General features: G+C 61.6%; 1 protein-coding gene across 3 annotated transcripts in view; it reads left to right on the top strand.

Moving 5' to 3' along the window:
- SPTBN2 (spectrin beta, non-erythrocytic 2) overlaps positions 1-19,466 on the top strand; it is a 38,976-nt gene that overhangs the window by 11,591 nt on the left and 7,919 nt on the right. For all 3 annotated transcript variants that reach the window (XM_055143884.1, XM_055143886.1, XM_055143885.1), the window contains exons 3-21: positions 1,348-1,499; positions 1,871-2,044; positions 2,765-2,856; positions 2,993-3,073; positions 3,513-3,628; positions 5,350-5,462; positions 5,567-5,754; positions 8,981-9,098; positions 9,682-9,840; positions 10,233-10,535; positions 12,316-12,469; positions 12,604-13,474; positions 14,251-14,388; positions 14,716-15,472; positions 15,716-15,918; positions 16,243-16,333; positions 16,444-16,590; positions 17,868-18,131; positions 19,120-19,344. In XM_055143884.1, the coding sequence (XP_054999859.1) occupies positions 1,348-1,499; positions 1,871-2,044; positions 2,765-2,856; positions 2,993-3,073; positions 3,513-3,628; positions 5,350-5,462; positions 5,567-5,754; positions 8,981-9,098; positions 9,682-9,840; positions 10,233-10,535; positions 12,316-12,469; positions 12,604-13,474; positions 14,251-14,388; positions 14,716-15,472; positions 15,716-15,918; positions 16,243-16,333; positions 16,444-16,590; positions 17,868-18,131; positions 19,120-19,344 (4,346 nt within the window). The remainder of the gene's footprint in view (positions 1-1,347; positions 1,500-1,870; positions 2,045-2,764; positions 2,857-2,992; positions 3,074-3,512; positions 3,629-5,349; positions 5,463-5,566; positions 5,755-8,980; positions 9,099-9,681; positions 9,841-10,232; positions 10,536-12,315; positions 12,470-12,603; positions 13,475-14,250; positions 14,389-14,715; positions 15,473-15,715; positions 15,919-16,242; positions 16,334-16,443; positions 16,591-17,867; positions 18,132-19,119; positions 19,345-19,466) is intronic.

Genomic DNA, 19,466 nt, shown 5'->3' with positions numbered 1-19,466 from the left:
CCTGGCCTCTTGGACTCGGTCCCGCCACCCGCCTCCTCTAGGGAGCCCGCCCGCTAGAGTTCCCAGGCCTGTGCCCCAGCCCTCTCTCTCGCAGGCACTTGGAACCCAGTTCACTTGCACTTCCGCTCGGGGACCCCCTGGGCACCGTGTCGCTGAGACGAGGCAGTGGGGCTTGGTCCCGTGTTTCTGGGGTCGTGCGCCCGACCTCCCCAGCTTCTCAGAGTCACAACGCGGGGGTCCTGTCCTGGACCCCCTTGCTGCCCATTGAACAAACTCACCCTAGCAGAGCTGCACAGCGCCCCTTTAAATTCCTCAGGGGCACTGACTCAGGCGCCCCTGGCCGCTGTGCTGTCCAGCCACGTCCTCTGAGCCCACCTAACGACCACTGGTGGAGCCGTTGCTGGGACTTAAGCCCGCGCCCTCCACTCTGCTCCGGCTCCCCCGGCCCGGCTGCCCGGCTCCTCCGGGCGAGAGCGTGCCCGGCGTCTCCTCGTGAATGTGATGACCCATCGGAGGTGAAAGTAATGGGCCCATTTTACAGAGGAGGAAGGCGAGGTGCTGGTTAGGTTGGTTAAGAGCAGCGGTTCACCCGTCCCTCTGGCACCGCCACTGGTGCCCGTTTCTCCCATCCTTCCTTCCCAAGGTCCCCTTCCTTCTCTCCTTCTGGTTCTTTTTCTGTTTGGGGGCCACCCCTGGCATGCTCAGAGATTACGCTCCAGTCTTTAGGCCACTTTCTGGGCCCCATCATTTTTGTTCTTGTTTTGGGGTTTTTTTTTTGGGGGGGAGAGGGGGTGCGGAGAGGGTTGGGACACAGGGGCAGTACTCAGGGCTTACGCTGGCTCTGCACTCAGGGATCACTCCTGGCAAGCTTAGGGGTCCGGAGGATGGAACCCAGGTCGACCACGTCCACGGCAAGGCCAGTGCCCTGCCCACTGGGCTATCTCTCCAGCGCCAGCCATCATTTCTACTTTTACCTCACCTATGGGTGTATCCAGATTCCTTCCCCCATCCAGCTTTTGTCGTTGTGTTTATTTGTGGGCCATGCCTGGTGATGCTCAGGGGCTCTTTGCTCGGGAACCACTTCCAGGGGGCTTGGGGGGACCATATGGGTTGCCGGGGATCGAATGCAGGTCAGCCACATGCAAGGCAAGTGCCCTCCCCGCTCTACGATCTCTCCAGCCCCCTCCCCAGCTTTTTAAGTCAGGGCTCTTCCTTCCCCTTTGTGTCCTGGGACCCACTTTGGCCACTCAGGCACCCCGTCCCCTGCCCCCAACCCCACCCCCTGGAGTTTAGAAGCAGGTTACCCTGCCCCGGAGGGCCAGAAGTGACCCCCTGTCCCTGTGGCAGATGAGCGGGAAGCGGTTCAGAAGAAAACCTTCACCAAGTGGGTGAACTCGCACCTGGCGCGTGTCACTTGCCGCGTGGGGGACCTGTACAGTGACCTCCGGGATGGACGGAACCTCCTGAGGCTCCTCGAGGTGCTCTCAGGAGAGACACTGGTGAGCTGGGGACTGTGCTCGGGGGGGGAGACAAGCGGCAGGACCACCCCTGGGGACCCCGGTGATGCCAGCATCCGAGAGCCTGCAGGGAGGTCGCGCGGGCTGACTGACGGATTAAACGGGAGCACTGCTTCCTGGCGACATGAACAGTGGCCCCATTGAAAAACGGTGCCTTTTGCCACCACGCTGGGGGGCACCTAATTCCCATGGGAATCTTAATCTGCCGAGCCTCCCGGCTGCAGCCTCAGCTGCGGGCTGTGAACTTTGGCCCAGCCCCAGCTGTCCCCGTGCTCCCGAGGGAGGTGGAGGAGGAGATGGGGGGGAGGAGCCCCCTTTGTCCCAGGCTCTGCTGACCCCCCGGCCCACCACAGCCCAAGCCCACCAAGGGCCGCATGCGGATCCACTGCCTGGAGAACGTGGACAAGGCGCTGCAGTTCCTGAAGGAGCAGAAGGTGCACCTGGAGAACATGGGCTCCCACGACATCGTGGACGGGAACCACCGGCTCACCCTCGGGCTGGTCTGGACCATCATCCTTCGATTCCAGGTACCAGGGAATCCAGCGCCCTTTGGGGCTGCTCGCTCCTCCTGGGGCCAGAGGAAGGTTCCAGAACCTTCTAGGGCATCGTCATCTCAGGAGGATGCTGTCCAGGCAGCACAGCAGGGCGGGGGGATCTCAAGTGTCCGGGCAGGTATCCCGCGGCCTGTCGGGGTTCCATCGCCCACGGGGGACCGACCGTCTGGGGCTCCCCAGAGACGGGCGTTTCCTAGACTGCCCCTCACAGATGGGGGTGTGGTCCCTAGCCTACACCTCTGCCCACATTCCTGCTCACCTTCCGCCGGTCAAGAGTCTCCTGCTCCTCCGTATGCCTCGAGCATGGACTTGGTGCAGAGACCCAAGCCATCCCCCTCCGACCCCACCCCTGCCCCGCTGTGGCCTCCTCAGCATCCCCTCCGCCCCCTACCCCGTCCAAAGCAAGCCCTTTCGCCTTCACCTTGGAAACACCCCTGGAAATGGTCCCTCCTCACCCACCTGCTCTTCCTCGCCTGTGGGGGCCCCTCCCGTTCCAGGCTCTTCCTCCTGACCCTGCACCCCGTCCTGCCAGGCCTGGGTCCCCTGGGCCCAGGCTTCCATGGTACCTCCCTCCCCCCAAGGAAAGTCCCCGAGCTCTGCCCCTCCTTTCGTGCCACATCCCGTCACCCGCTTCCCGCTGTGTGCCCGTAAGTATTTCTGCTCACGCCTGGCACTTCCTTCTGTCCCTCCTAGATCCAGGACATCAGCGTGGAGACGGAAGACAACAAGGAGAAGAAGTCAGCCAAGGACGCCCTGCTGCTCTGGTGCCAGATGAAGACGGCAGGGTGAGACCCCCGGCGAGGGGCCCTGGAGGTCGGGGTGCCCCCGGCCGGGGACTGAAGGACGGATACCCACGACCCAGAAGTGGGTCACGAGAGCATTCTGGCCCTACTCCCTGATTTTCCTGGGGTCTGTTTACAGGTACCCCAATGTCAATGTGCACAACTTCACCACCAGCTGGAGGGACGGGCTGGCCTTCAACGCCATCGTCCACAAGCACCGGTGAGAAGATAGGGCGGGTGCAAGGCACACACACACAGAAACAGCAGTGAGACACTCTACACATCAACCCCAAGCCCGAATGTGCGCATTTCCCTGGGGAGGCGTGTGTGGGTCATGGGTGGGCACTCATTCTGTCATGCTGGGCCAAGAACGGTTGATAACTTAGGGATAAGGATGCAAAAGGCTTTCATTTGCTTTTATTTTATTTTATTTTTTTGCTTTTTGGGTCATACCCAGCGATGCTCAGGGGTTACTCCTGGCTCTGCAGTCAGGAGTTACTCCTGGCGGTGCTCAGGGGACCATATGCGATGCTGGGAATCAAACCCGGGTCAGCCGCATGCAAGGCAAAGACCCTGCCCAAAGTACTATTGCTCCAGCCCCCTCATTTCCTTTTTTGAGGCGCTCATAAGCTTCCGGCCCCTCTGTCCCCTGCCCCCAGGCCAGACCTGCTGGATTTTGAGTCCCTGAAGAAGTGTAACGCTCACTACAACCTGCAGAATGCCTTCAACGTGGCCGAGAAGGAGCTGGGACTCACGAAACTGCTGGATCCTGAAGGTGGGTAGAGCTGCAAGGAAAGCAGCCCCAGGGGGCTGCAGGGGGGAGAAGGGAGTAGCTGCTAGCGAGTACAGGGTTTCTTGGGGGATGGAATGTTCTGGCACAAGCGTGACAGTGGCTGCGGAAGCTTGTGAACATGCCCCACTGAAGAACATAAACTCGGGGCCGGAGAGATAGTGCCAGGGGCCAGGGCACTGGGCGTCGACACAGCCCATCTGCTTTGATCCCTCGCACTACAGCTGGTCCCCTGAGCACCACAATGTGTCGCCCAAGTATAAAGACCTCCTCCAAATACTCGCAAAAGGATAAATTTGATGACATTCCGAAAAATAAAATAAACGGGACCGTCAGAGGAAAGGCTGTCTCGTGGGCGCAGGTGCCCGCAAAGGCTCAGCACAGAGCCGCTCTGCGCTGTCTCGGTGCCTCTGTGCCTCAGTTTACTCATCTGTAATGAAAAGATTGGTCTCTGTGGGGGCTCTCGAGGCCCCCCTGTCTCCACATTCCCAGGGCTGGATTAAGCCACAGGACATTGCAATCTCCCGGGCACAGGCCTAATGTCAGCTGACCCCGCCGGTCAGGCCCAGGGTCTTGAGACCCTCCTGTTGCCTCAGGGCTCATCCTTGCCTCCTGGAGTTTGACCTTGCTTCGATGAATCCGGTCCTTGGCTCCCGACTCCCACCCTGCCGTGGAGCGGGTTCATTAGTAGCCTCAGTTTCTGGGCGGGAGGATGGGGGTGTGGAAGGGCCGGCTGGCTTGCCCAGGGGTCACATCCGGGCAGCCGGCCTTCCTCCTGGCTAGGAGGCGCCACGGCCCAGCATCGCCCCACTGGAGGCTCCCCCTGCAGCTCCTGGGTAGATCCAGGCCTTGACTGTTTCGCCCGGTTTCCCATCCCGCCCGTACCCCCCGTCGATGCCCTCCAGGTCCGAATGACAGACCTGAGCGAGCAGCAGGGGCGGCCGGCCCTGCCCGAGGGTCCTTAGGGAGCAGTGGCAAAGCGCAGCGCGAAGAATCCTAGGGCTGCTGTCCTGGAATGTTCTGAGCCATTTCAGTGACCCCTACTGGTTAGGGGGTTCTCAGCATGACTTGGGGGGCCTCTGTGCCCTCAGGCTACAGCAAATGCAATGGGGCCGAATTCAGAGAACACGGGGATTTCAAGTCCCCACAGCATTGCAGGGTCCTTGTGGCAGAAGCTGCTTTGGCTGGCAGGACCCTCGCTTCCCTGGACTCGGGCACTGAGGTGCCAGGACCGTGCCCTGAGGTGCCCCTGAGCCCCAGCCTTTGCCCACTGCCGGGGCCTTTGCTCCAGACCCCTGGGAGGGGACGAGGAGTCAGAACTTCCTGTCTCTCTGTTCCTGAATCAACCGAGACGGTATCCAGCCCCAGACGGACAGACGGATACTTCCTTTTCTTGCCTTTTCTTCCCCAAGGGCCTCGACTGGGGCCCCTGGGGAGACAAGGCGCCTGCTAGCTTTTATCCTCTGCTTGTTTCAAGGAGGGGAGGAAAAACAAGGTTGGACTCTGGGCTCTCAGAGGCCTTCCTGTCTCCACATTCCCGGGACCGGATTTTTCCCTGGGAAGGGAAAGGTTTTCCTTTCCCCTTCGATCTATGGCTTGTCTTGACTCTAAAGGGAGCTGAGGAGACGTCAGCCTGAGGGTGGCCGGGAGGCAGCGGGGAGGGCGTCGGGGCGGCTTTCTCTGACCCGAACGGGCCTGTCTCTCAGATGTGAACGTGGACCAACCGGATGAGAAATCCATCATCACCTACGTGGCCACCTACTACCACTACTTCTCCAAAATGAAAGCCCTGGCCGTGGAAGGCAAAAGAATCGGCAAGGTACCCGGCGGCTCGGGCGGTCTGCGTGAAGGCCAGAGACGGGCACCGTCAGCAGGGGTGGGCAGGGGTGCCGCGGCACGGCCCCCTATGTGGCCACCTTGCAGGTCCTGGACCACGCCATGGAGGCCGAGCGCCTGGTGGAGAAGTACGAGTCCCTGGCCTCCGAGCTGCTGCAGTGGATCGAGCAGACGATCGTGACCCTCAATGACCGGCAGCTGGCCAACTCCCTGAGCGGGGTCCAGAACCAGCTGCAGTCCTTCAACTCCTACCGCACCGTGGAGAAGCCACCCAAGTACGTGCCCCCAGCTGACCCCCCCCACCCTGTGCTACCCCCCACACCCGGGGCAGCCTGGACCAGGGCAGCCCTTCCCTCCCGTGTCCGGACGGAAACTGAGCAGTCCCTGATGGAGACTCATTTCCCCAGAGCAGACCGCCAGGAGTGGTTCCAAAACAACAGCACAGCTCGGGATGCCACCCCCTGCTGTGCGCGGGGGACAGTGCCATCCCAGAAATGGAACCCAGAATTCACACATGAGAAACATGAGAACCTGAGCTGTTGCCCCAGCTCCCAAAACAAACAACAACAACACAATTTTTTGTGTATATATATATAGCGGGGATATCACACCCGGCGATGCTCAGGGGTTACTCCTGGCTCTGCACTCAGGAATGATTCCTGGCGGTGCTTGGGGGACCATATGGGATGCCGGGGATCGAACCCAGGTTGGCTACGTGCAGGGCAAACACCCAGCCTGTTGTAGTATAGCTCGAGCCCCTTTAGTTTTGTTCTGAGGCCACACCTGGCGGTGCACAGGGCAGGCTCAAGGGATCCTGTGGGGTGCCAGGGATCAAACCCAGGTCAGGTGCATGCAAGGCAAGTACCTTTTCCACTGTACTGTCTCTCAGGCCCCCACAAAAGTTTTAAATGCTTACCCATTAAAAAAGCAAATCAGGGCCCTGAGTGATGGTACAGTGAGTAAGGCGCTTACCTTGCGCGCAGCCAACCTGAGTTCTATCCCCTGCATCCCATATGGTTCCCTGAGCATAACACCCTACCTGCTTTACTATCATTCCTGCCCCCCGAACGCTAGAATTCTCAGTGTTTTTAAAGTATTGGTTATTGGAAGATATATTGGTTTGAAATTCACTAGTGATGGCTGATCTTTCATTTAAATTTTTTTTGATTGGTATAATTTGCATACTGTTACATCATACTCAGGAAGGCCTTCTTTTTTTCTTTTTCTTTTTTTGCTTTTTGGGTCACACCGGCGATGCTCAGGGGTTACTCCTGGCTCTGCACTCAGGAATCACTCCTGGTGGTGCTCAGGGACATACGGGATGCCAGGGATTGAACCCGAGTTGGCTTCATGCAAGGCAAATGCCCTACCCACTGTACTATTGCCCTGGCCCCAGGAAGGCCTTCTTTAGAAGCAGAATGAGCTACACAGATGAAATTACTGGTCCTTGGGGCCAGAGAAGCAGTACAGCATGTAGGACGCTTGCTTTGCATGTGGCCGACCCAAGTTCAATCCCTGGTATGTCATATGGTCCCTCAGGCCTGCCAGGAGTGATCCCTAAGAACAGACAGAGCCAGGAGTAATCCCAGAGCATCTCAAGGTGTGGCCCCCCCCCAAAAAAAAAAACAAAAGATGACTGACTCATGGGGCCAGAGAGATAGTGCAGAGGGTAGGGCCCTTGCCTTGCACGTGGCTGACCAGGTTCAATCCCTGCCACCACCTGTGGTCTCCCCAGCCCCACCAGGATTGATCCCTGAGTACAGAGCCAGGAGGAAGCACTGAGCCCCACCAGGTATGGCCTAAAAGCCAAAAAGATTGCTGGCACAGAGCCGGGGGGAGCTTGGTGATAGAGCCTTGTATGTGTGAAGCCTTGAGTTTCGTCCCTGTCTGCAAAAACAAAAAGATAAAAGGAAAAGATAGATTTACTGGGGCCTCCTACATCCGAGCTCGGGATGTATAATTTTTTTTTCAAACTCTATGGGGTTTCTCTCCTCTGTTATATTTCCTAAATTAAAATTTTTATTTTTGATTTGTGCCCAGGGATCACCCCGGAGGGACTCTGGGGTGCTGGGGATCAGGCCTGGTTTAGGGGTGGGGAAGCAAGCGGCATATCTGCTGTACTATTGGTCCAGCCCAAGACTTTTACTTTTGGGGAAAAAAATGATCTGGTATCAGAGGGGTCCAGTCCAAGCTCAGGCCACTGGGCCATGTCGCAAGTGACTGCACAGGAACGTGGCTGGTTGCCCGCCCCTCTCGGGTGCTTATTATTTATTTTAGCCACCAACGGAGTTTGGAGGTGGAGCCGCCAGCAGGCAGTTATATACATACACTAGATGCTAATACATCAGTATTTTCCTATTATCGAGCTTTTGGGAGTTAGAATGTTCCAGCACCTAAGCTCATATTTATCCAGAAAACATCTGTTCCGGGGAACCAGTGGAAGGGTGCCTGTGAGCTCGAAAAGTCTCCTGAGGGCACTGAACACAGCGTGGCTTCGAGGAAGGACTCCAAGGGACTCTGTGAAAGAAAGGTCACAGGACAACCTCCAGAAGGAGCGCCTTGATTGGCATGCCAGGGGCTCAGGGAAACTGAGGGAAGGAGGAGTTTAGGGGCAGGAGCCACAGCGGGGAGGGCCCTGGCCTTGCACGTGGCTGACCCGGGTTTGATCCCTGGCACCCCATATCTCTCCCGAGCTCCAGTAGGAGTGATCCTTCAGCACGGAGCCAGGAGTAACCCCTGAGATTGCCGGGTATGGCCAAAAACCTAAAATAAAAGTGGAGGGAAGGAATTTAGAGAAGTGGTCGTCAGCAGCACTAGTCCACAGGCGTAGAAAGATTGAACGCACGGGTCACCACCATGGTTAGACCGTGGCCCGGTACATAGGCAGTTGTGAGTAGACAGCAGAGAGTGAAGGGCCGAGCAACCAGATCCAAACCTGTGTTACGACCAGCTCTGCCATTGGCAGGTATCAAGCACTGAACCACTTATTGGCCTCTTTGTGCCTCAGTTTCTTCACTTGGAAAAGAGGAAGTAGGTAGAGGCCAAAGTGGTCGTACAGCGGGGAGGGCGTTTGCCTTGCACACAGCCGACCTAGGTTCGATCCCCAGCATCCCATATGGTCCCCAAGCACCGCCAGGAGTAATTCCTGAGTGCAGAGCCAGGAGTAACCCCTAAGCATTGCCGGGTACGACGAGGAAGTTGGTAAGAGTGAGAGCCCTCTCGCTCGGGTACCTCCCCACCTTGAGGGCTCGGGCCGTGAGTTCATGGGCGGAATGCTGTCTTCTCGGAGAACAAAAATGAAGTTGTCGCCCGTGAGAAACTGGGTCCTTCCTGCGAGGTTTCCAAATGATCGATCACTCTCTGGGTTTGCCAGAACTTTTTAATTGTCATACTCGGAGCGTGTTTTGCTTCAGGAAGGAGGAAAACAACCCAGGACACACCGTGTGGAAAACCACGGAGGTCGCTGGGTGTCTGGTGACCGTCGGCCCCTCCCCGCCCCAGGTTCACGGAGAAAGGGAACTTGGAGGTGCTGCTGTTCACCATCCAGAGCAAGCTGCGCGCCAACAACCAGAAGGTGTACACGCCCCGCGAGGGCCGCCTCATCTCCGACATCAACAAGGTCTGGACCCCGCCCTTGGGTCCCGTCCTGGTTGGCTGCACCATCTCCCCATGCGGACGGACCCCTTAGCTCCCTTTGGGGCACCCTACCTGTCCTCGTCCTCCTCCTCCTCCAAAGTCACGTGACTTTCCACCTGCAGAGGCCAAGGCTGCAGCTCAGGTGGCAGAGCACGTGCCTTGCCTGTCGGCGAGGCCCTGGGTTTGATCCCCAGCCCCGCATGGCCCCCTGAACGCCCCTGGGGGTGGCCCTATGAGAACAAAATTGGAAACTCCAGTCCCTCGCCATGTTCCATGGCCCTTGACGTTCCTTCCTCCTAGCTTCTCCCAGACTATATAAAACGAATGCAAGTGTCTGCGGACCTACAGCCCTGCACCCCAAACCAGCCCTGGGGGGGGGGGCCCAGCCTCAGCCCCCAGCAAGGTCCCCGTTTACACACTGACGTCATTTTCCCGAGGCTTCATGCTTCTCATTCTTGCATCACGGGTGTCTGAAACAGCCACATTCCACCGACCCACCAGAGCGAGCTTCCCCGGGACCTCCCCGCCTCCCCCAGCCGCTCGCTCTAACCCTGCCCGCCCCGCAGGCCTGGGAGCGGTTGGAGAAAGCCGAGCATGAACGCGAGCTGGCCCTGCGCACAGAGCTCATCCGCCAGGAGAAGCTGGAGCAGCTGGCCGCCCGCTTCGACCGCAAGGCCGCCATGCGGGAGACCTGGCTCAGCGAGAACCAGCGCCTCGTGTCCCAGGTAGAACTGGGGGGGCCCACGGAGTGACAGCACAGCGGGTAGGGCGGTCGCCTTGCACGCGGCTGGCTGGGTTCGATCCCGGGCATCCTATAGGGTCTGCCAGGAGCCGCCAGGAGTAATTCCTGAGTGCAGAGCCAGGAGTCACCCCTGAGCATCGCTGGGTGTGACCCGAAAAGAAAAAAAAGAAACAAGGGGGGGGACCTGCAGAAAGGGAAGCTGACACAGGACACCCCCAGGAACTGGGGCTGGAGGCCAGAGCTGGAGGCTGGGGTCAGGGGCCCCTCATGGAGTGGGCGTCTTGCACTGGGGGGCGGGGCCTGGGGGCGGGGCCTGTGGGGTGCACAGAGCCTTCCCCCGGGGTTTCCCAACCTCCCCTGCTTGCGCCGCCTCAGGACAACTTCGGGCTGGAGCTGGCAGCCGTGGAGGCAGCTGTGCGCAAGCACGAGGCCATCGAGACGGACATCGTGGCCTACAGCGGCCGCGTGCAGGCGGTGGACGCGGTGGCCGCGGAGCTGGCCGCCGAGCGCTACCACGACATCAAGCGCATCGCCGCGCGGCAGCACAACGTGGCGCGGCTCTGGGACTTCCTGCGGCAGATGGTGGCCGCCCGGCGGGAGCGGCTGCTGCTCAACCTGGAGCTGCAGAAGGTGTTCCAGGACCTGCTCTACCTCATGGACTGGATGGAGGAGATGAAGGTAGGGGCGGGGCGGGCAGGGCGACGGGGCGGGAGTGGGGGGCCTCTGTCCCCCGCTTTGCAGTGCGCTGAGTGTGGTGCGCTGAGTGACAGCTTCTGTCCTGGGCGGGGGAGGAGAGGCTGGCAAACAAAGCGCAGGTGCGCACATAGTCCTCGGGAGCGGGGGGCTGGCCTGGGTGCGGGGGCTGGGCAGGCTTTGTGTAACCGTCCTGGGGGTGGGCGAGCCGCGGGCAACCTCTGGTACATGTGGCAGGAGGAGCCAGCAGAACTGAGAGTGGGAAGTGGTGGCCCCCGGCCCGGGCAGCAGGGTGGTGGGATTTTATTCCAAGACCCGGGACCACTGAGAGCGAGTGGTTAGACGGTTTAGAGGAGGAGAATGGGCTGGAGTGATAGCACAGCGGGTAGGGCCTTTGCCTTGCACGGCGGCTGTCCCAGGTTTGATTCCTCCGTCCCTTTCGGAGAGCCCGGCAAGCTACCGAGACTTACCTCACCCACACGGCAGAGCCTGGCAAGCTCCCCGTGGCGTATTCGATGTGCCAAAAACAGTAACCACAAGTCTCACAATGGAGACGTTACTGGTGCCCGCTCGAGGAAATCAATGAGCAATGGGATGAGAGGAGGAGTATGTGATGCCACCTGCTGTTTATTTTTTTTTGGTGGGGGCGTTCTGGTTCCTTGGTGTGGGGACTATAGTTGGAGACGCTGGGGGGTACTCCCAGCTCTGTGCTCAGGGGCCGTGCGGGGCCAGGTGTGAACCCCAGATCTCATGCGTGCCAAGCACGTGCCATGAGCCATTTCCGGCCCCTGCCTTCTGATTTTGAAAAGAGCACTTTGAAAAGGGGCCGGGGATGCGGCTCTAAACAGGAAGGCACTTGCTCGGCCAGAGTTTGACCCCTGGTGCTCTGTGGCCCCTGGGCACTGCCGTTGGCTCTAGTGGATCCCAGCACTTGCAGGCCTTTGCTCCGAGCTCCAGGCCCCTGTCTCCAGACTGAGCATCGTGGGAGGGGCCATGGTCTCCATCCACATCCCCCTGACCCCCCACCACCGCACCACCATCGACTGTGGCCCCTTTAAAAATAAAATAAAGAGGGGCTGGAGCAATAGCACAGCGGGTAGGGCGTTTGCCTTGCACGCGGCCGACCCGGGTTCGTTTCCCAGCATCCCATATGGTCCCCTGAGCACCACCAGGGGTAATTCCTGAGTGCAGAGCCAGGTGTGACCCAAAAAGCAAAAAATAAAAATAAAAATAAAAATAAAATAAAGAGCTGGAGAGGCTGTAGAGTGGATAAGGAAGGCGCTTGCCTTGCACAGGCTCAATCCCCAGTGCTGTCTATGACCCCTGAGCACAGAGCCAGGAATAAGCCCTAAGCACTGCCATGTATGGCCCAAAAAGGAAAAAAAAAAAGAAATTTAGATATACAGGACCAGAGCAGGTATGATTTGCCTTGCACTCGGCCATCCCAGCTTTGATCCCCAGCATCCCAGCATCTCCCTTGAGCACAGCCCCGAATAACCGTGGACCTCACCAGGTGTGGCCCAAACACCAATAGATAAACAATGAATGAAGGTCCGTCAGCGGTAGGACTGTGAGCAGCCCAGGAGGGCCGAGGGCTGAGACCTAGGGTGTGGGTCCTTGAAGCCCCTGATGAGAGAGCGGGGCAGTGATTCTGGGCCCAGAAGGGAGACGCAGCAGTTTGGTCCGGGAGCTGTTCCCGCAGGGAGAGGGGTGCAGGGGAGGCCGGGGGTGCCCTTGGGGGGCTCACCGAGGCCTTGTGCTGCAGGGCCGGCTGCAGTCCCCAGACCTGGGCAAGCACCTGGCGGGGGTGGAGGACCTGCTGCAGATGCACGAGCTGGTGGAAGCCGACATCGGCGTGCAGGCCGAGAGGGTGCGGGCCGTGTGTGCCTCGGCGCTGCGCTTCTCTGACCCCAGCAAAGGTGAAACTGGGGGGCGGCTCTGGCCGAGGGAGGGGCCGGGGACTAGATGGGTGGTGGATGGATGCAGCGGGGGAGGGCAGCGGGGCCGCGAGGGGCTGGGTGACAGCTCTCTCTCCCGGGCTGGGCTTTTTCAGAGTACAAACCGTGTGACCCGCAGCTGGTGTCCGAGCGGGTGGCCGCCCTGGAGCAGAGCTACGAGGCCCTGTGCGAGCTGGCGGCGGCGCGGCGGGCCCGGCTGGAGGAGTCGCGGCGCCTGTGGCGGTTCCTGTGGGAGGCGGGAGAGGCCGAGGCCTGGGTGCGGGAGCAGCAGCACCTGCTGGCCTCGGCCGACACGGGCCGGGACCTGACCGGGGTCCTGCGCCTGCTCAGCAAGCACGCGGCCCTGCGCGGCGAGATGAGCGGCCGCCTGGGGCCCTTGAAGCTCACGCTGGAGCAGGGCCAGCAGCTGGTGGCCGAGGGCCACCCCGGGGCCAGCCAGGCGGCCGCCCGCGCCGCTGAGCTTCAGGCGCAGTGGGAGCGGCTGGAGGCCCTGGCCGAGGAGCGCGCCCAGCGGCTGGCCCAGGCCGCCAGCCTCTACCAGTTCCAGGCGGATGCCAACGACATGGAGGCCTGGCTGGTGGACGCGCTGCGCCTGGTGTCCAGCCCCGAGCTGGGGCACGAGGAGTTCTCCACCCAGACGCTGGCCCGGCAGCACCGGGCCCTGGAGGAGGAGATCCGTGGCCACCGGCCCACCCTGGACGCCCTGCGGGACCAGGCGGCCGCCCTGCCCGCCGCGCTGAGTCACACCCCCGAGGTGCAGGGCCGGGTGCCCGCGCTGGAGCGGGACTACGAGGAGCTGCAGGCCCGGGCGGGCGAGCGGGCACGGGCCCTGGAGGCGGCCCTGGCGCTGTACACCATGCTCAGCGAGGCCGGGGCCTGCGGGCTGTGGGTGGACGAGAAGGAGCAGTGGCTCAACGGGCTGACCCTGCCTGAGCGCCTGGAGGACCTGGAGGTGGTGCAGCAGAGGTGGGTCCCGGGCAGGGCGCCCCCTGGAGGCCTGGGGTTGTATCTTGGCAGCTGTCCTGTTTGTTTTCATGAAAAATGTGAACATCTGGGGCTGGAGCGATTGTAAAGCCAGTAGGGTGCTTGCCTTGCACGTGACCGACCCAGGTTCGATCCCGGGCATCCCCGAGCCCCAGCAGGAGTAATTCCTGAGTGCAGAGCCTGGAGGAACCCCTGAGCATTACCGGGTGTGGCCCAGATCCCTCCTGCAAAATGTCAAAAAGAAAAACATGAACGGTTAAGAGGAGAGTTTGGGGGCTGGAGCGATAGTACAGCGGGGAGGGCGTTTGCCTTGCACGCGGCCAACCTGGGTTTAATGCCCATATCTTCCCCAAGCACCACCAGGAGTGATTCCTGGGCACAGAGCCAGGAGTAACCCCTGAGCATTGCTGGGTGTGACCCGAAAAGCAAAAAAAAAAAAAAAGAGTCTGGGCCCCAGGTTTCCCACCCCACCCCCACTTGCACGCTCCGTGGCGCCATCCGTGCTCTGCTCTGGTTGCTGTTTTTCTGGGAAGCCTCATCCCGCTACCAGCTCTGGGCTTCTCTGGTCTCTGGGACTGATCCTCACACCAGGGCTCCTGATGGTTCCCTTTGACCACTGTTCAGCCGCCTCTAGAGAGAGAACAGCAGTCCCCCCCCCCCATCCTCCCCACACCCCAGGCACCTTGCAGGCACCTAAAAATAGGCCAGAGAGGAATTCTGGGGGTGTCCTGGGAACCGACCCCTGTCATTCCCCTTAGGTTCGAGACCCTGGAGCCCGAAATGAACGCCCTGGCGGCACGCATCACCGCGGTGAATGACATTGCCGAGCAGCTGCTGAAGGCCAACCCCCCGAGCAGGGACAGCATCGTCACCACCCAGCAGCAGCTCAACCACAGGTGGCCGGAGTGGGGAAAGGGGGGTGTGGTGACGCTCAGAGAGAGGGGAACTGGGGAGGGGGAACAGGTAGTTCCTGCTGAGAGGAGCCGGGCGCAGCCTTCGCAAGCAGCAGAGCTGGAGAAACGTCTCCAGGGGCTTCCAGTGGGCCCTGCACGCAGGGGCCCCAGACTGCATCTCTTGCTCGGCCTGGCCCCCCTCGAGCATCACCCAGGGAGCCTCAAAGGCCAGGAGGGGCAGAGGCTGTAGCAAGGAAGGGATGCAGCTTGCCGCTGTCCAGGTTCCAGGCAGGAGCCCCTAGGGACCCCGAACCCTCTCTCTGCTCCCAGGTGGCAGCAGTTCCGGTCCCTGGCAGACGGCAAGAAGGCGGCCCTGACCTCGGCCCTGAGCATCCAGAACTACCACCTGGAGTGCACCGAGACGCAGGCCTGGATGCGGGAGAAGACCAAAGTCATCGAGTCCACGCAGGACCTGGGCAACGACCTGGCCGGGGTGCTGGCGCTGCAGCGGAAGCTGGCGGGCACGGAGCGGGACCTGGAGGCCATCGCCGCCCGCGTGGGCGAGCTGACGCGAGAGGCAGACGCCCTGGCCACCGGCCACCCTGCCCAGGCGCCGGCCATCAACGCCCGGCTCGCCGAGGTGCAGGCCGGCTGGGAAGACCTGAGAGCCACCATGCGGCGCCGCGAGGAGTCGCTGGGGGAGTCGCGGCGGCTGCAGAACTTCCTGCGCAGCCTGGACGACTTCCAAGCCTGGCTGGGGCGCACGCAGACGGCGGTGGCCTCGGAGGAAGAGCCTGCCACGCTGCCAGAGGCCGAGGCCCTCCTGGCCCAACACGCAGCCCTGCGGGGAGAGGTGGAGCGGGCCCAGAGCGAGTACAGCCGGCTGCGCGCCTTGGGCGAGGAGGTGACCCGGGACCAGGCCGACCCCCAGTGCCTCTTCCTGCGGCAGCGGCTGGAAGCCCTGGGCACGGGCTGGGAAGAGCTGGGCCGCATGTGGGAGAGCCGGCAGGGCCGCCTGGCCCAGGAGCACGGCTTCCAGGGCTTCCTGCGGGACGCACGCCAGGCGGAAAGCGTGCTGAGCAGCCAGGTGAGGGCCCGGGCTGGGGGGCGGGGAGCAGGGGGGGTCCCTCAGGGGTCCTATAAGAAACAGCCGCAGATGGCACATAGCAGAACTGGTGGAGGGGCCGAGAGAGCCACTAGTCAGTTCCAAAGGGCGGGCGAGGATTTGCATGGGCCGCTCCCAGGGGCCCGCCCCGGCCCGGGCCCCTCTGTCTTCTGAGCCACCGCGCCCTCCAGCTGTGAGCCCAGCGAGTGTCCCCGTCCCACGCAGGAGTACGCCCTGTCACACACGGAGATGCCAGGGAGTCTGCAGGCCGCGGACGCCACCATCAAGAAGCTGGAGGACTTCTCGAGCACCATGGACGCCAGCGGGGAGCGCATCCGCGGGCTGCTGGAGGCCGGGCGCCAGCTGGTGTCCGGGGGCAACATCCACGCTGAGAAGATCCAGGAGAAGGCGGACTCCATTGGGAGCAGGTCGGACAAGGCCCACGAGGGGACAGGACGGGTGGACAGCGTGGGCTCGCCTGTGTGAGGCCCAGCCATCCGCACAGGGGGAGAAGCAGAGCTGGGGGTCGGGGAGGAGGAGGAGACGGTGCTGGCGGCGGGGGGCGGGGGGCGGGCTTGGAGCTTTTCGTCTCCCAACGGCGACAAAAGGCCTCTGGTAGCTGGAGGGAGGCTAGACCTCATCCCAGGCCTCTAGTGGTCCCGCAAAACCGTCTGTCCGAGGGCTCAGGCTGGTAAAGTGTCACCCCCTTGTCCGCAAGGCCCCGGGGGCTTCACCGGGGACTGTCCTTCCAGGCACAAGAAGAACCAGGAGGCCGTGCAGCAGCTGCTGGGCCGCCTGCGCGACAACAGGGAGCAGCAGCACTTCATCCAGGACTGCCACGAGGTGAGGCCCGTGTCCCCCCCGCCCCCCCGCGCGCCCACTCCTCCACCCCCAAAGCCGCTTCTCCGGGCTCACCCGGCCCCGCCGTGCCTCGCTCTCCCCCGCCCTCCCAGCTGAAACTCTGGATCGACGAGAAGATGCTCACGGCGCAGGACGTGTCCTATGACGAGGCGCGCAACCTGCACACCAAGTGGCAGAAGCACCAGGCCTTCATGGCCGAGCTGGCGGCCAACAAGGACTGGCTGGACAAGGTGGACAAGGTGAGCGGAGACGGCGCAGCAGGGACGGAGCCTGCGGGCAGGCGCTTAGCGGTGCCGTCGTGGGGCTCCAGGCGCCAGGCTCCAGGGTGGGAAGTGTGGCCCCTCACCTGCAGCGGAAGTGGGGGTGGGTCGAGGCCAGCTTCTGCGCAACTGGGCTGGAGAGCCGTCTGGGACCCCTTGGTAGGGGTCAGCCAACGTCTGTCAAGGCCAGAGCGTGGCTGCCGTTGCCTGCCCCGTTGTCGTCCGAGCCCTGAGACAGCCAGAGGGAGGACAGAAGGGAACGAGCACAGCTGTGTTCCAATAAAACTTTATCCAGGGCCGGAGAGACAGTACAGTGGGTGAGGAACTGTATTGCCTTGCGTGTGTTGCCGGAACCTCTGCATTCCCCCGGGCACCGCCAGTAGCGATCCCTGAGTGCAGGGAGGCCGCTGGGAGCGGGGGGGGGGGAGATGCAGTGGCAGGCCCGAGCCTGCACTGAGGGAGTGAGGTGTGAAGCGGGGCCTGTCCGGGAGCAGACGCAGAGACCGTCCTCCTGGGCAGCGCTGCAGGTGGGCTGGGCTGTTCCTCGGTGCCAGCCTCGGGTCAGCGGCCTGGGCCTGCCTCTGCACGGGGCAGACACCAGCCTCCCTCACCCCTCAAACACATCCTGAAGCAGAAAGACTGGGCATGGGGAACACAGGTGGGCCGCCCCGAGATGGAGCAGGTGAGGGCGGGGCTGCGCGGGGAGCCGGTGAGAGCTAATCAGGCAGGACTCACCCCGGGACATGGAGAGGGGGAGAGGGAAGTGTGGACCGCGCCTGGAAGAGGAAGAGGAGGAGGAGGCGTCAGCCTTCGGGTGGATGTTTGAAGGATGTGCAGCTTTGGAGCAGAGCGCACAGGAACTTGGGCCTCGTCTGCTCTGGGCTGCAAAGTTCACAGCCTCCGGGGCCAGGGAGAGTAGCTTGGCATACAAGGAGCCCAAGGCTGGGTACCCAGCACCTCACAGTGCCCTGAGCACAGCCAGGAGTGGCCCCTGAGCACCTTCCAGTATAGATTGATTAATTAATTAAGTTGCCCAGAGTGCATGCCATATATCCATCCAATTTGTGAATTACCCAATTCAATCTCAGCACCACGGTCCCCCAGAGCACCCCCAGATGGACCCTGGTCACTGGCACCACAGGGTCCAAGCCACACCACATCCTCCGCCCCTGGCACTTAAACCATCTGGCTCTGCTCCAAAGCTGGCAAGAATCGTCACTTAGCCCTACTTGGACCTTCTCCATCCCGTTCCCCAGGAAGGGCGGGAGCTGAGCCTGCAGAAGCCGGAGCTGAAAGCCCTGGTGTCGGAGAAGCTGGAGGACCTGCACCGGCGCTGGGACGAGCTGGAGAGCACCACCCAGGCCAAGGCCCGCAGCCTGTTCGACGCCAACCGCGCCGAGCTGTTCGCCCAAAGCTGCTCGGCCCTGGAGAGCTGGCTGGAGAGCCTGCAGGCCCAGCTGCACTCGGACGACTACGGCAAAGACCTCACCAGCGTCAACATTCTGCTCAAGAAGCAGCAGGTGAGGGCGGGGGGCCAGGGGCAAGGGACCGGAAGGGCCTGACAGCTACTCCTCAGCGTGCATCCGTGTCGTTTAAAACATCAGTAACGGACACCAGCTGGGGAGAGGGGCGGACTACCAAGAGGGACAGAAAACGCTCAAGCAGGCATCAGAAAGCAGTTTTCTGTAAATTATCAGATTTAAACCTCCCGGGACATGGGGGACCCTTCAAGGGTTGAAGCTGCAGTGAACGGGGTGGTTGCACGCCAGCCTTCCCAGGGGCTGGCTTAGCTCTCCCCAGCTCCACAGAAGAGCAAAAGGAATAGCAGTAGCTACAACGTGGACGGGGCTGTGGGGTGGTGCAAGGACATTGAGAGGGCTAGTGTGGGCAAAGCAGGTCTGGTGTTGGTAAGCCGGCACCAGCCAGCCGGAAGTTCTAAGGGGAACCCCTAGAAACTTGGGAGGCCCAGAACCAAGCCCCTGGGCTGGGGAAGCCCTCCGTCGCCCTCTGCTGGCAGGGCCTCACATTGCACCAGTGACCTGAGGGACTGTATCCTATGTCGGTAGTAGTAGTAGCACTGTCTAGCACTGTTTGTCAATTTGCTCGAGCGGGCACCAGTAACGTCTCCATTGTGAGATTTATTGTTACTGTTTTTGGCATATCCAATACGCCACGGGTAGCTTGCCAGGCTCTGCCGTGCGGGCAGGATACTCTCAATAGCTTACCGGGCTCTCTGAGAGGGAATGCTTTACCCACTGTGCTATCCTACGTTGGGGTACAGTTTAACAGCAGGAAGGAGAAAGTAGACCTGGGGCTGCCAGGTGGATCGCTGGCAGCGTTACCGCGTTCCCTGCAGCCTCACACGTATTAAACCCTGAGGTGGTCTGAAGGAGCCCCGAGGAGATGCTCCCCCCGGGGGCTTCACCCCAGCGACCACCAGCGTAGCCGGCCAGCATGTCCTCCCAGTGGGAAGGAGATGTGTGAGCCGCGTCTCCCGCCCCGGGGCAGATGCTGGAACGAGAGATGGCCGTGCGGGAGAAGGAGGTGGAGGCCATCCAGGCGCAGGCCAAGGCCCTGGAACAGGAGGACCAGGGCGCCGGCGAGGTGGAGCGGAAGTCGCGGGTCGTGGAGGAGAAGTTCCGGGCCATGTGCGAGCCCATGAAGGCGCGCTGCCAGCGCCTGCAGGCCTCTCGCGAGCGCCACCAGCTCCACCGCGACGTGGAAGACGAGATCGTGAGTCCCCAGCCGCGTGTCGGGGGGTCCCCCTTCCCTCTCAGGAGCTCCCTGTGGGGGTTGCTCACGGTGCTCTGCCGTGTTTAGACCTTTGCTCCTTGAAGCAGGCTTCCGGGGGCAGT

The sequence above is a fragment of the Sorex araneus genome, chromosome 6 (genome assembly GCF_027595985.1).
Source record: "Sorex araneus isolate mSorAra2 chromosome 6, mSorAra2.pri, whole genome shotgun sequence".
Classification (NCBI taxonomy): Eukaryota; Metazoa; Chordata; class Mammalia; order Eulipotyphla; family Soricidae; genus Sorex; species Sorex araneus.
The sequence above is the reverse complement of the archived record's forward strand: the minus strand, read 5'-3'. Positions and strand labels throughout refer to the sequence as shown.